The sequence below is a fragment of the Monodon monoceros genome, unplaced genomic scaffold (assembly GCF_005190385.1).
Source record: "Monodon monoceros isolate NGI ecotype Baffin Bay Population unplaced genomic scaffold, NGI_Narwhal_1 Super_Scaffold_19, whole genome shotgun sequence".
Classification (NCBI taxonomy): Eukaryota; Metazoa; Chordata; class Mammalia; order Artiodactyla; family Monodontidae; genus Monodon; species Monodon monoceros.
Genome location: NW_021703775.1, coordinates 9,505,765 through 9,520,844, shown reverse-complemented (window position 1 = coordinate 9,520,844; position 15,080 = coordinate 9,505,765). Strand labels below are relative to the sequence as shown.

Here is a 15,080-nt window from a genome sequence, read left to right as displayed (position 1 = left end):
GGGTTAGATCCCTGGTCCGGGAAGATCCCACATGCCATGGAGCAAATAAGCCTGTGCGCCACAACTACTGAGCCTGTGTCCTAGAGCCCACGAGCCACAACTACTGAGCCCACGTGCTACAACCACTGAAGCCCACATGCCTAGAGCCCATGCTCCACAACAAGAGAGGCCACCACAATGAGAAGCCTGTACACCACAACAAAGAGTAGCCCCCGCTCACCACAAGTAGAGAAAGCCCGCACACAGCAACAAAGACCCAATGCAGCCGAAAATAAAATTTAAAAAAAAATTTTAATAAATAAAATAATATCTAAAAGAGGTGTACAGTTTCTTCCAAGAATGGTATATGTCTGAACAAAGTTTTGGAGGTGTCAAGAATAAGATACACAGGTGACTGGAGATTAGGAAAACCTGAGAGAACAGTGTTTGGACTCCAGGACACAAGATAAGTCCAAAGATTGTAAAGATGAGAGGAGGGTTAGGAAGATGCCCTCCACAAAATCTTCCCTCAGTCCACACCACACATTATTATGTATTATATAATATACATATACCATGTATTATATTACTGTATGTAATTGTGGTGGGCAGAATAATTATCCCCCAAAGATTTCCATGCTCTAATCCCAGGAACATATGTTACTTTACATGGCAAAAGGGACTTTGCACATGTGATTAAGGGCACAGACCTTGAGATGGGGAGATTATCCTGAATCATTCAGGTGGGCCCAATCTAATCACAAGAGTTCCCAAAATCAGAGAACATTTCCTGGCTGAGTCAGAGAGATGTGGTGTGAGAAGGACTCGATCCACCATTTCTGGCTTTGAAGGTGGAGGAAGGGCCCCAGGGGCCAAGGAATGTAGCAGTTTCTAGAAGCTAGGAACGCCCCTCAGCTTACAGCCAGTAAGACAACGAGGAGCTCAGTTTTACAACTACAAGGAATTGGTACTGCCAACAACCCAAAGGGACAGGAAACAGATTCTTCCCTAGACACTCCAGAAAGGAACTCGGCCCTGCTGATACCTTGGTTGTAACACTGTGAGACCCATGCTTGATTCTGACCTATGAACTGTGAGATAATAAACATGTTGCTTAAAGCCGCTAAGTTTGTGACAGTTTGTTTCAGCAACAACAGAAAGCTAATACAATAACAGTGACCCTTCTGAAGAGTAAAATGACTGGCAATGCCTAACCAGGGCTCCCAGAGGCCAGATTCTGAGCCAGTAGGTCTTGTGTGGCTCCTGGGGATATGAATGTTTATCAAGCTCCCCGAGAGATTCTGAAACACAGCCATGTTTGCAGAACATTGTAAACAGACATATTGATGATGAGACTAGATCCAGACGTCAGACCCTTGCCCTCATTCTGGAAGGAAACAAGATCAAGAGAGTACTAAATACAGAGGAGATCAGCATCTTCCCTCTCTCTCCTCTCTTCTAGGTTCCCATGACGAGGCCCAGCCTGTGCTGTCAGGATTTGAGCCCTGCTTTCAGGAGCGTTAGCTCTGGCCTGAGGCTGATTCTGCCTCAGAGATGGACACTGACACAGACTGTCATCTCCAGTATGCTTGGGCTACACACGGGAGTCAGGAGAGCTTTGTGTCCAGAATTCTACCCCAAGGGGTGGAGCCTATGGGGTACTCTCAAATCACCTAGGAATAAACAGTTTCAAAGAGGTTCCATCAACAGCTAGTAAGGAGTAGTCTTTGTTCCTGGAATCACCTCTGTTGCAGCTTAGCTTAACCAAGCTTGAAGTGTCCTCACTTTGATCTTCCTGATCAGGATGTCCTTGCCAGTAACGCCTTTAATTTCTGGGCTACTTAACTGTTCAGTCTGGTCCCTTGCTAACTCTCTTAGCCCTGCTGATACAGGATTGCTGGGCACTTACATCTGTTGATCCTTAGATTCCATCTAATACTGACCGTGTGACATCTAGTGACGATGCAGAGCCCCAAGAACCCTGAAGGGTGGGCAGAGAGAGGTAACAAGGGAAATATAAACACTAGAGAAGAAAATGAACATCTCTTCTTTTCCCACCAGAAAAACATTACAAAAGCCTACAAGTATTCAAAATACTGGTGTTGAGGGTTCCTGGCAAGTGACCTCACCTTTCAAAGAAAAGCCCCCTGACCAAGGGCTCAGGGGAACTTCCCACTCTCGGTTAGGCCTTATTATCTGCTTTGGTCCAACTCACTCACCTGCGGGGGCACCTGTTGAGATTTCTCTCTCCAAAATACAGGGCTCTTCCCCTTCCTCCAACTGGCAGATCACATACGGTTTGGACATTGGAAACCCTGGTGGAAAGGAAAAGGATCATGACTGTGTATGTCAGAGGTCAAGGCTTGTAGACAGCCTCCAAAGAATAAGCATTGTGAAGTATCAGGAGCAGAGTCATGAAACTTCTTATTCTGAGTTTATATGGAGTGGGACTTTTCCTAGGAACAAGGAATAGAAATACTGTATCTCTGGGCGCCAAAGAGAATATAAATGTCTAATTCCAGAATCCCAGGGCAAAAATCAGCCAACAGGCCCAGACACCCCTAGCTTTTAAACACCAAGGAAATAAAGATGGCATGATGGGCAGGCTTTGGGCTTTGGAGGAGCTGAGCTCACCCAGGGAGGCCAGGTTCTTGAAATTCTCTAGCATCACTTCCCGGTACACGTCCTTCTGAGTAGGGTCCAGCTGCCCCCACTCCCACCGGGTGAATTCCACAGCCACATCCTCAAATGTCATCAGGTCCTGAAACACAGAAGACACTCTTGCACCCTCGGGAGCACACTCATGACCCTGGGGAGGAGAGTAGACTGGTGTCTGAGTAGAACCTCAGGATGTACGGGAAGGGATTCCGAGAGTTCCTAGCGATCGCAATGCCCCTGTTCTGGGTTTTATCATCTCAAAAATATTTTAAGCTGCTCCAGGGATTGTGTCATCCTTACTACTTGGCATCCCACCCAGTGCCCACATATGTCAACATCAAGCTGCTTAGAAATGTAATCGGGGTCTCAGGAGAATCAGGCCTACAGAGACACTCTGCTTATATGGGAGAGAGAAATACAATCCATTTCCTCAGTTTTCCAAAGGTTTCACTCTCAATTTAGTGACATTTAAATAGAATCAGTCAGAAGTAACAAACTCATATACTCTGCATTCTGAAATGCAATGGTATCAGTAGTTTTCTAATTAAGTATTTTTGAAACTTGTGACCTAGGATTTCAATGACAACTGTTGCTAAGGCCAAATAAAATCATTTGGGGCTTAGAATAACTTATCCCCAAAACAGCCTGCCAGCACGCAGTTCACTGAAAGTATATCAAGTGGCCTTATAGTGAATCAGTTAAGACTTCTGCGAGTTTGATTAACATAAATCCTCTCCCCCAAAGCCTAATCATTTTTCAGTTCCCGAATGTGCAAAGTTGAGAGTGAGACCCTGGATCTCAGGTCCCCACAAGGTACAACCATTCTGTGGGTCCCAACCAGAACTATCCTGTCACTCTCTATAACAGCAACACTCTCATTTGACTTACATTGTACAATAATCCATAAACTATGAACTATAAAGCAGATAAGTGAACGTAGTACTGTTACTTTCCCCCAAAAATGTTTAAAAGTCAAATCCCATTTAGATACTAAGGTTTCCATAGAATAAGCCAAAGTAACAATTTTATATTAAGTTAAAGGCAGTCCAGAATAATCAAATGTGGAAAACTCACTACTTTAGTAACCTCTTGTGATCGATTATTATATTATTTATTATTATTATAGTATTATATTATTTGTTCAAAATATTCATTGGCCCTCCCTACAAAATTGATGGTCCTACCCCACTGTCTCACGTGTGGCCAAATACTCTGCTTTCACAGATGGAATGTGAAGGAAGTGACAGGAGCTTCTTAATGAGCAAAAGCCTTCAGGGTCAGTGGAGGTTCTGCAATTGCTGCTTTTTCCTCTGCTTTGAGAACAGCAAACGATCCCAGAGTGAAGATGTGGGGCAAAACCACAGCTTGTGTGTAATGTGGACAAGAAATAAACCATTGCTGGTGTAAGTCTCTCAGGGTTTGCTGTTGTTATCACAGCATAACTAGCCTAAATTGACTCATTAAAAAAGCTGGTACTCCAAGTAGGGTTCTGCCATGACAAAAAGCCGAAAATACGTGACACTGTCTTCAGGGCCAGGCAGTGAGGAAACTTATTGGCAAGATGGCAACCCATGTAATTTGGTGGTGAACTGTGGGGTAAAGCTGTTGCTGCTGTAACTTGAAAGACGAACAATGCAAGCATGAGCTTGTGATGTTATGAAAAGAGGAGGGAAACATAATATCAGTAGTATGAGTTGGTTGTCATTGGCACTGTCATTTGACAGTATTAGAGGAAAACAAAAAAAAATGAGCTCAAGAGTTTGCTGATTTGCAAAATAAAAATGGAAGGCCAAAGAAAGTGTCCAGAAACTCCAGGACTTGCAGGGTTGGAGATTTAACCAATTCTCATTTCCAGCTGGTCAAAGACAAAATAAATATGACTTTTGCATGACAAAGGCTGATTAAAACTCAGCCTAATGGCAAGGACCAAATCATGGGTGTGATTGTCAAACCTTTTGTTTAAACCTCTTATTAATTTCAGATGGCTCCCAGTAAATCCTTTCAGTGGGACCAATCTGTTCAGAGTGACTAAAAGTATGGTTTTCCCAAGGAAACCCCAAAAGCTCCACAATTAAGTCTAAAGAGAGGGGCATATTTCAACAAGAACTGTGGGAAAAAGCTATTGACACAGGGAGCTAATGGAAGGAAGTACACAAAAAGCTGGTCGAGTTTTTGAGAGTTACACTGAATGTTCATGATTTGAAACAATCCTTGGGCCATCAACCTACTCAGGCAGAATGAAAAAGCTGCTTAGCCCTCAAAAGAGTTTATTCTCCAACATCATCTTCATATGTGACCAAGGGGGATACTGCAAAAGGAAGGAACTTCTGGAGGGCAGAGCCAAGAGCCAGGGAGAACACTGGACTGGGGAGCTGTACCCAGGGAGCAGAGCCACTGCATATAACCAAAAGACTTCCCCACTCCCGAGGCCAAGGTCCTCACCAAGTCTGCCCAGTGGAATTTTTTCTTTTAAGAGATCTTTATTGGAGTATAACTGCTTCACAGTTCTGGGTTAGTTGCTGTTGCACAACAAAGCAAATCAGCCATATGCATACTCTGCCCGGTGGAATTTCCTAACTGTTACAGACCAGGGACTGCTGGGCTCCTCCCATGGTTCCCCTTTCTGAACAGGGGTGTTTACCGTGGTTATCCCGCCCCATTGTTCCACTGTATGTGGGATATATGGATTCTTTTTTCATAGATCTCCATATCCAGAGGAGAAATATCCAGACCTGATGTCCAAAATATCACACCATCCAGGACTTCAGTCCTGATGCTCTGACTGGATGGGGCTTTTGGATTATATCTCCCCTGGGGAGAGATTTTGTGTGCAGGAGGGAGGGAAGTGAACATCTGTGAGCAAGAGAACAGACAGTGTAATTGTTTGTTCAGAATGTTTACTGCCCCTCCCTCTGGGCCCCTTACTATGGGAGGCTTATACTTCCCACCTCACGGACATTAGGCATGGCCACGTGACCTGCTCTGGCCAATGGGTTGTGAGCAGAAGCAGCACATGCCAGTTCTCAGCAGAAGCCTGGAGAGCCGTCTCCTGAGCCTCACACTGCACCTTCCCCCAGCCACAAGAACGGCACACCCCAGAGGAGAGCAGATCCTTCAGCCTGAATCCCAGAGCAAAGAGGGTATGGATGGAGCAGAGTCACGGCCAGCCCCCTAATGACAGGTAACGTATAGAAGAAACACACTTCGTTACCGTGAGCCAGTGAGAGCTGGGGGCTGTGGCTACCACAGCATAACTAGACGAAGCTCTCTGATATACCTCTGAATGCTGTACATCAAGGCCAAAGAGGTTTAAGCTCTTTATTACTCTACTAATTACTTGAGACGATTCCTTATTGGTGAGGGTTTCCCCTACTGACTAGAAAACTAATTATGAATGTCTATTATCAAGCCAGAATCCCACTAAACCACCATCTTGGATGCTAGGAAACGATGCAGGCTGGCGTTCACGGCCCTCCACTTGGTTCTCCCTCCACATCCAGCCTCCTACAGCCAAACCTGAATCCACCTCTACAGTCAGTCACCATTAACCCCGGCATCCCCATCGCAACTGAAGCTGACAAGGACTAGGCAACTCCATGTGCCAGAAGACTCCAAGAGCTACATGAGGTGGATGTGTTACTGAGTGGTTGAGTCTGGAGCCAGACAACCCAGATCTGAAACTGGCTCCCCCCCCTTCATTAGCTAGATAACCAGGACCACGTTACTTTCTCTCTCTGTGCCTTGGTTTCCTCAGGTTACCTCTCTGTGCCTCAGTTGCCATTCTTCAAAATGGGACTGTTTTAAAGATGAAATTAATTAGTATAAATAAATTGTGTAGAATAGTTCCTGATACCTATTTGGTTTTCAGCAAATAATAGCTTTTATTATTTTCATCGTTATCATCCACATGATTATCATCCTCATTTTACAGTTGGCAAAACCAGGGCATTGAGAGTTTAGGTGATTCATCCAAGGTCACGCAGCCAGAAGCAGGGAAGTTAAGTGTGTTTCCACACTAACCCGGGAAGATAACATGTGCACGGGGGCCCAGCCTCAAATGACCTCCTCACCTGTCCGAACCCTCAGAACCTCCTTGTCCCCACTTCTCCATGCACCTTCCCCAACCTCTCCAGCACAGGCTGGTTCTCCTTTTCCCAAACTCTGATGGAAAGGCCTGTCTATGCCATTTCATCTGCCATCAAACCACACACATCCTTACTGTGATTGGGGCTGCATCCCGGGTGCGAGAGTCCTCTCCCCTCCGTGGCTGTGACATCTCCTTCAGGGCCAGGGTGCTCTCACATTACTTGGTACTCACCACAGTGCCCGTTACAGAAATAAACCAAAGGATCTGAGTGAGTGCACACTGAGCAGAGAGGAGAGGGCCCTGGACAAGGGGCAAGGAGGCCAGCAAAAGCCTTGATGGGCTCGGCCTCCTGCAGAGCAGGAATTGGGGTCAGTTCCCTTTGGCAAACCAGGAAGCTCCAGAGAAAAGGAGGCAAAACTAGCCATAGTTCAGGCAATTGAGGAAAAATCAAGAGAACCCCAACTCACCTGGGGCCTGGCTTTCAGGAATAAGCTGGCTGTTCCCTTTTCTCCTGGGCATCTCTCTGGAGGAAGAGCAGGGTCCTGAGAAGGGAGAACTAGGAAGGTAAAAGGAGCCATAAGGAAGGCTAACCCTCATGAGATTTACAGCTCCCAGACTCCCCAAGTCAGTGTGTCGCTTCCATGGTTCTGGGGACAAGGCTGGGCCAAAGGGAGCTGACGGACGGGCTAGAGGCTGCCCTTGTACACAGCTGCGTGAGGTCCCCACCTGTCCATAGGCCACAGCAAGCTGTAGGTAGCTGAAGTGTGACCACAGTCTGGCCACTCTATCGGAGAGTTATTTACTGGGCCTCCAATAATGCAGGTCATTTACTAGGCCTTTTGAAAATATAAACGTGAATAAGAACTTCAAGGAATTTTAATGTAACCTGAGGATATAAGACAGGTTAACAATACAAAACAAGGCCTAGGATGAGGCCACATAGGGATATAGGACTTTGGGGAAGAAGTTACACCTCTCCCCTTATCCCTGGGAAGCAACGCAGAGGCCAGCTCTTCCTGAGAAGCTGTCCTCTATGTTCTTAAGCACCGTTAGGTCTCTAGAGTGTATTTTGAGAGCCCCTCTATTATAGGCCTTTGTATCATACTCTTTTTAAAGTCTTCAAACAAAAAACTAACCCCAACCATGCCAGAGAAGTGGCTACGGCCACCACCGACAAACGCAGGGAGGTAGGCAGGCAGCGTGGTATAGCACAGGTCAGCACTTTTCAAACTTTAATGTGCATATGCATTCCTGAGGATCTTGCTAAACAGACTGGGTCAGGGGATGTGGGGTAGGGCGTGAGAGTCTGCATTTCTAGAGAGCTTGCAGGGGAAGCCTGTGCTGCTGGTCTACAGACCACAAGGCATATAGGAAAAAAGGGGGGGTGAGAGTCCCAGAGATTTAGCCCAGTTCTGTCATTGGCCAGTTTTATGACCCTGAGCATGTGCACTGAAGAACTAAAATGCCCACCCGGGACTTCCCTGGTGGCGCAGTGGTTAAGAACCCACCTGGCAATGCAGGGGACACGGGTTTGAGCCCTGGTCTGGGAAGATCCCACATGCCGCAGAGCAACTAAGCCTGTGCGCCACAACTACTGAGCCTGTGAGCCACAACTACTGAGACCACGCACCTAGAGCCCGTGCTCCGCAACGAAAAGCCACCGCAGTGAGAAGCCCGTGCACCACAACAAAGAGTAGCCCCTGCTCGCCGCAACTAGAGAAAGCCCGCGTGCAGCAACGAAGACCCAACGCAGCAAAAATAAAATGCCCACTTGGTGAAGGGCGGGAGATTCTAAACTAAGAAAGGAATGGCTTAAAATCTCCTGGGTCACCTGGATTGCGCTCTCCCCAACACTGGGGCAGACGGTGGTCACAGGAGGTGCCCACCGTGTACACTGCTGACCTTGTACCCAGCTGCTCCGGAAGAACATTATTACTTAAGGAAGTAATAAAGGAAGTGGGTGGCAAGGCTCCAAATGGCCCCACTGTCCTCTGATCCCTGGCCAAGGGCCACTCCCTCACAGGTTTATTGCCGTCTCCCTGCCACAGCAGGAAGAGATCCCCTCCTGCTCTCCCCTCTGTCCTCTGGCCTTTGGGATAAGTCTCCCATGGCCATGCCCTCCATGGTCTCTGGATGCTGGGACTTCACGCTCATTAGCCTGGAAGGCACCGCCACAGGGAAGGCGGTTGCAGGCTCTGCCTCTCCAGTGGGATTCCCCGGCCCCTTTCCTAGGGCCCTCCTCCTCGACCCAGCACTAACCCCCCCAGGAGGGGTCTGGCCCGCGGCACCCTCGAGAGCCAAACCTGATGCTGTGGAGTCCATAGCTGGTGCTAAGGGACGATGTCCTTTCACTAGGTCCAAATCTCTGTCCTCCGGCCGGGTCCCTGCGGTCCTCCCGGGGTTCAGGGAGCGGGGAGCAAGCTGGGTGACACCAGGCATTCCTACTCCGGCAGCGACGCCCAGCCAACCCGCAGCGCCCAGAGCAGGGCTATCAAACCCGGGTCCACTTCCCAGCGGCGCGCAGCATGGCTGCGGGGGCGATGCTCTTCTCCCGCTCCCACTCCCAGACCCCTCACGCGCCCGGCCTCCGCCCACGGGCTCCGCTCCGCCACTCTCCTCCTAGGGACCAGGCTCTGGAACCCAGCTCTCACGCAGAGCACCAGGAAAAACGGCCCCAGCCACACCTGTGACCTCGGTGCCCGCTCCTCCACTGCCCGGAGGCAGCAGGGATTCTGGGGAGAGCCTCACAGGGAAACGACCGGCCCCGCAACTCTGCGCCCAGCTCCAGGCCTCCTCAGCCCCTCGCAGGCGGGCAGAAGAAGGGACACTCCCCACTGTGTCACGGGCTCGGGGCCCGGTGCCCAGGTCAGTCCTGCGCGCCAGGAGTAGCTAAACCCACAAAGATCCAAGGGACGCCCGGGTTCCCGCCCCAGCCCCGCCTCCCGGGACCCGTCCTGAGCCTGCGCAGACCGGCCGCCACGCGAGGGGGCGCGGCTGCAGGGCGGGACCCAGCAGCGCCTGCGCCCTGGCAACTGGGGAATCTTGGGTGCTGTGCTCCCGCAGCTGCGGACGGGGGAAGTGGGCATCAGCTACGTGGATGGAGGTTTCACCCTGCTCCCAGCCACGGGCAGGGAACCGGAAGCAACCCCCATATTGGGAGTGCCTTTAGTACCTGGGCCGGAGAGCCTGGCTTGGGGCTGCTAAACAGAAGTCACTGGAGATTTGTTAAAAAGCCTGGGCCCTACCCTTAATCTGCCAAATAAGAATTTCTAGGAGGCTCTCCAGACGTGTGTATTTCTTATAAAGTGCCCAGGAGATCTGATGGCCCATGGTGAGGCAGGAGATAGATGGGTCCCAGGCTGGAAGGGGCCAAAATAGCAGGAAGGAGAAGCCAAGCGCTGCCCAGGTAAGAGACCGCTTATTTCTCATCTCGAGGTCGAGGAGACCTTCCTGACTACACATGCGCAGAAAGGCTCCTTGAAGGTCAAAAAGGGAGGGGCCGCCACCACATAGTAGGTGATGTCAACCTACCCATAGGCCTCTTCGCTAGAATCCATCTTGGCTAAGAGGTGCATGCGCACATATGAGAGGACCCTGAGATATACCAAATACGAACTCAGAACCAGGCAAAGCAAGATGATCGGCCAAAAGAAACGTGGAAGAAATGCCCCATAAAAGTGATTCAAACTATCACAGGGGCAGGACCCTCTCTGAGCCCACCTGTGTGCCTATCCACACGTACCCTTTTTCCTCCTAATAAATACTTTGTTTCACTACTTTCTTACTCTATGTGGAAATTCATTTCTACACAGCTGATGGGCCAGGGCCTTGTCACTGGCCACTGGTCCCTGGTGGTCTGAGGCTAGGATTCAGCACTCTCACTGCCACGGCCTGACTTCAATCTCTGGCTACAAACCGAAACCCTGCTTCAAGCCGCTGCAGGCCGAGGCCACCTGAGATCAATTGCAGGCTACTAACTGCATTCTACAGGCTGTTAACGTGCCTGTCTTTCTCCCACTGCCCCCCGGTTTTGGATTCAGTGAAGGGTGAACTCAAAGAAGGGGGGGCTTTGGACTCCCTCCTCTTCTAGAAACGTGTATCATCTAGGACCTAAATGAAATGGAGAAACGGTCTGGATATTAAAACAGTGGTTCTCTGGGGGCACTCCTCAATCAGAGAGGGGATTTGTGAGGACTGAGAGGTTGATTTATAGACCCTAATTAGGGGTTCAAGGAAGAATAACCTATTAAATCAGGGTAAAAAGTCCACTCTCTTTTTTTTTTTTAATAAATTTATTTTTGGCTGCGTTGGGTCTTCGTTGCTGTGCGCATGGGCTTTCTCTGGTTGTGGCGAGGGGGGCTACTCTTTGTTGTGGTGCATGGGCTTCTCATTGCAGTGGCTTCTCTTTGTTGCAGAGCACGGGCCCTAGAGTGCGCGGGCTTCAGTAGTTGTGGCACGTGGGCTCAGTGGTTGTGGCTCACGGGTTCTAGAGCACAGGCTCAGTAGTTTTGGCACATGGGCTTAGTTGCTCCGCAGTATGTGGGATCTTCCCGGACCAGGGCTAGAACCCACGTCCCCTGCATTGGCAGGCGGATTCTTAAGCACTGCACCACCAGGGAAGTCCCCATTCTCCTTTCTTGTTCTTTCAATCTGTTTCACTTTTCTGCCAGCACTTCTGGTGGCACAGATGGCCAGGGTGGAACAGCAACTGCCCAGCAAGTAAGCCCTCTTTCTCCCAAGCCGAGGAGGTGTGGAAAGGGGGTGCTGCCTGGGAACCATGGCTGGCACAGGAGTTTCTGTTCTCTTCTGTGCTCTGGACCCAAAAAGGGGAGGGTATGGACACATGAGAAAAGAGCGTCATCTCATTGGTGGCTGACATAACTAGAAATGGAACTGCTTCAGATGAACTTGAGGGGCTCTGCCTGCCCCTGATACCTTTTCCTTTAGGCATTGGCCTGCTACAGTGCCTGACATTTCCCACTCTTAAATTCCGTCCTTTGGGACAGACTTGAGCTAGGCCCTTGTTACAATGCTCATTTGTTACCCTGGAGAGTTAATCAATAGCTTAACAGTGATGTCTCTTCCCCGACTCCGAGTGCTCTGGTGTGCCATTTGATGCCAAGTGCAGTCAGGGGAGCCCTGGTCCCCAGCAGCCTGATAGGTTTCCCCATTACCCCTGACATTCCCTTTTGCTGCTCCTTTGTACTCAAACCCTTCTCCCATCCCAACCCTTTGTGACCACTGCTCTATTCTGTGCTGTAGTTTTCCAGAATACCTTATAAACAAGATTATACAGTATGTAACCTTCTGAGAGTGGCTTCTTTCACTCAGAATAAAGTCCTTGAGATCCAGCCATGTTGTCATGTGTATCAGTAGTTCATTCCTTTTTGTTCTGAGTCCAGCTCTCCTTTATGGAAGGTTGTCAGAAGGTGCTGTACAACACATCCACTTACATCCTATTTACCAGAACACATGACCACACCTAGCTACCAGGAAATGTAGTCTTTATTCTTGTGCCTGGCTAAAATTCTATTACCACAGAAAAATAATGGGAAATATCAGATTTTAAGAACAATACTCATAATATTTTATCCAGAGGAAAATCAGATAGCAAGAGCATCTCCCTAACTCACTTAAGCCTGAAGGAGATGGCTTACTCTAGTTTAAAGAGCCAAAGGAATTTTAAGAACTAATTAAAAGAAACAAAAATGTGAAAGACTGGCTGGTGCTTTTGAAAGGCAGAATTGAAGCACAGAGATTTCTGCAGGTCCAACGTGTGCTCTAGCAGACAGAGCCTCCTTAACTAATGTGGGATGTTAGAGCACCGCCATGTGACTTACCTGGGTAAGGAGTCCCACGGTAAAAACAGGAACCTGTTCACAATTAGGGCTCAGGCATATACAGTCATTTAGGGTGGACAAAAAATCCAATGGTATCTATTTTGAAAAAAATATATTAAACAAACAAAGGTATAGAAGTAGATTACCAATCTGACCTGGAATCAGACCTAGGCATCAGAAGAAACAATGCTTTTCAGGTATAGTGTAAAATCGTGCCTGAATATTTCTCTTCCACCTCATCTACCCAGCTTCTGATGATACACATGCACCCCAGGAAAAGAGAGGTGGTAGTAGAAAATAAAGAATATTACTGCTAACTAGCCAAATCCCTTTGCTAGGGGACAAACCATCCTCTACCCCATAGACTGAGTGGTAAAACTGAAAACACTTATCACTAAGGGCCCATGCTCTTCTGCTAAGATAACGCCTCTTAAAAGGCCACATGATATAAAAGAATGATGTTTTCTTTTGACAGAGAGTTTGGAGAGATGTAGATCTGGATACAGAGTACCAGGTAGTAGCAGCAAAGAGAAGAGACGCTCAGAGAAATAAGGTCAAAGGGTGTCCAAGAAGAGGGGTCTTAGAATTGCAAGAGGGGGCCTGGGAGGAGCTGTTAGAAGCAAACTGCAGCAGTTCAGGAGACAGCAACACAGCTGAGCAAAACAACGAGACACAGCAAAACTGTCCGCTGAAAATAGGGGCACTGCAAGGTCACGCTCCACCCCCGCCCCACCTGTCTCATAGAGAAACACCCATGAAAGGGGAAGGCTAAAATCCTATGTTGCAGATTTTTTTTAAACGACCATCGTTTCTTTGACATGCCTCCCTTTGAGGGGTGGGCTGTAACGCCCTACCCTTGAATCTGGGCAAGCTTGTGACTGCTTCAGCCAACAGTGTAAAGCAGAAGTGACAATTGATCTTCGAGGCTAGGTCATAAAAGGCCATGCAGCTTCTGTCTTGTTCACTGGGACTCTCTCTCTTGGAGCCCTGAGTTGCCATGTAAGAAGTCTGACCACCCTGAGACCACCACGCTGTGCGGAGGTCCGAATACAAAGAGAGGCTACGTGTAGGGACTTTGGTCCACAGTCCTGGTGAGCCCAGCCATGGATGCCAGTCCATGTACCAGACACACAAGTGATGAAGACACTTGAGTCCTCCCAATGGAGTCAGTGTGAAGCAGTGACAAGCCACCCTTGCTGTGCCCTGTCCAAGTCCCTGACCCACAGAAGTTATTGGCATAATAAACGTTGTTTTAAGCCACTGAGTTTGAAGTGATTTGTTACACAGCAGCAGATAGCCGTAACATCTTGCAATTTGGCAGAGCCTCCAGCTGGCAGGCCTTGTTTTATTCTAAACAACGTTGTTTCTTGGCTGTTCAGCATCCATATGCCCTTCCTAACTCTTCTAAGAAAACTGGCTAAAATTCTCTTAATCGTTCCAGCAGCATGGCAGATTGGGTTCCCTGAACAACCCTAATTGAAAAAAAACTAACTAAAAATGCTGAAAACTTATAAATCATCTCTTTAAACACACAGGCATGAAAGTAAGGAATTTGCAAAGTTAAAAAAAAGAAAGAACGAAAACAAAAAGATACACTCATCCCAATGTTCACAGCAGCTTTACAATAGCCAAGATATGGAAGCAACCTTTGTCCAGCAACAGATGAATAAGATGTGGTATAAAATATTCCAGCAAAGAATGGGGGTAGGTTGGGCTGGGTCTCCTTCAATGGGCATCTGCTGCCAAGGAGGACAGTGGACTTGTGTGTGTGTACACACACACACACACACACACACACACTGGAATACTACTCAGCCATAAAAAAGAATGAGACTTTGCCACCTGCAACAACATGGATGGACTTAGAGGGTATTATGCTTAGTGAAATAAGTCAGACAGAGAAAGACAAACACTTTACGATATCACTTATATGCAGAATCTAAAAAATACAACAAACTAGTGAATATAACAAAACGGAAACAGACTCACAGATATAGAGAACAAACTAGTGGTTACCAGTGGGGAGAGGGAAGTGGAGAGGGGCAAGATAGGGATCGGGGATTAAGAGGTACAAACTACTATGTAAAAAATAAATAAGCAACAAGGATATATTGTACAGACAGGGAATATAGCCAATATTTTATAATAACTATAAATGGAGTATAATCTTTTAAAATTGTGAATCACTATGTTGTACACCTGAGACTAATATAATATTGTAAATCAACTATACCTCAATTTTAAAAAATAAGGAAGTGTGAGCTACAGCCCTGAGAGGTGAGTGAGCAGTAAACCCAACTCTTACCCTGCTAAACCCTGGAGAACTTAAGCTCCCACTCTGACAGCAACCCGGGGAGTTAAGGTAGCGATGAAACCCTAAGGCCTGCCCAAGGGTTGGGAACTCTAAGAAACTCACCCAGGACCCACAAATTTCCACTCTCAGCAGAAGGCTAAACGAATAATAAAAACCACCTGGGCTTCCCTGGTGGCGCAGTGGTTGAGAGTCCGCCTGCCGA

General features: G+C 48.0%; 1 protein-coding gene across 1 annotated transcript; it reads right to left on the bottom strand.

Annotated features, from left to right (window-relative positions):
* Positions 1 to 328: 328 nt before the first annotated feature.
* Positions 329 to 9,656, bottom strand: LOC114900344 (zinc finger protein 69 homolog B-like). Its single transcript, XM_029231404.1, has 5 exons — positions 9,028 to 9,656; positions 7,192 to 7,280; positions 2,614 to 2,740; positions 2,199 to 2,294; positions 329 to 1,366 (listed from the first exon to the last, which is right to left on the bottom strand). Exons 1-5 carry the CDS (start codon positions 9,161 to 9,163, stop codon positions 1,362 to 1,364), a joined length of 453 nt encoding a protein of 150 aa, XP_029087237.1. The 5' UTR covers positions 9,164 to 9,656; the 3' UTR covers positions 329 to 1,361.
* Between the last annotated feature and the right edge of the window lie 5,424 nt (positions 9,657 to 15,080).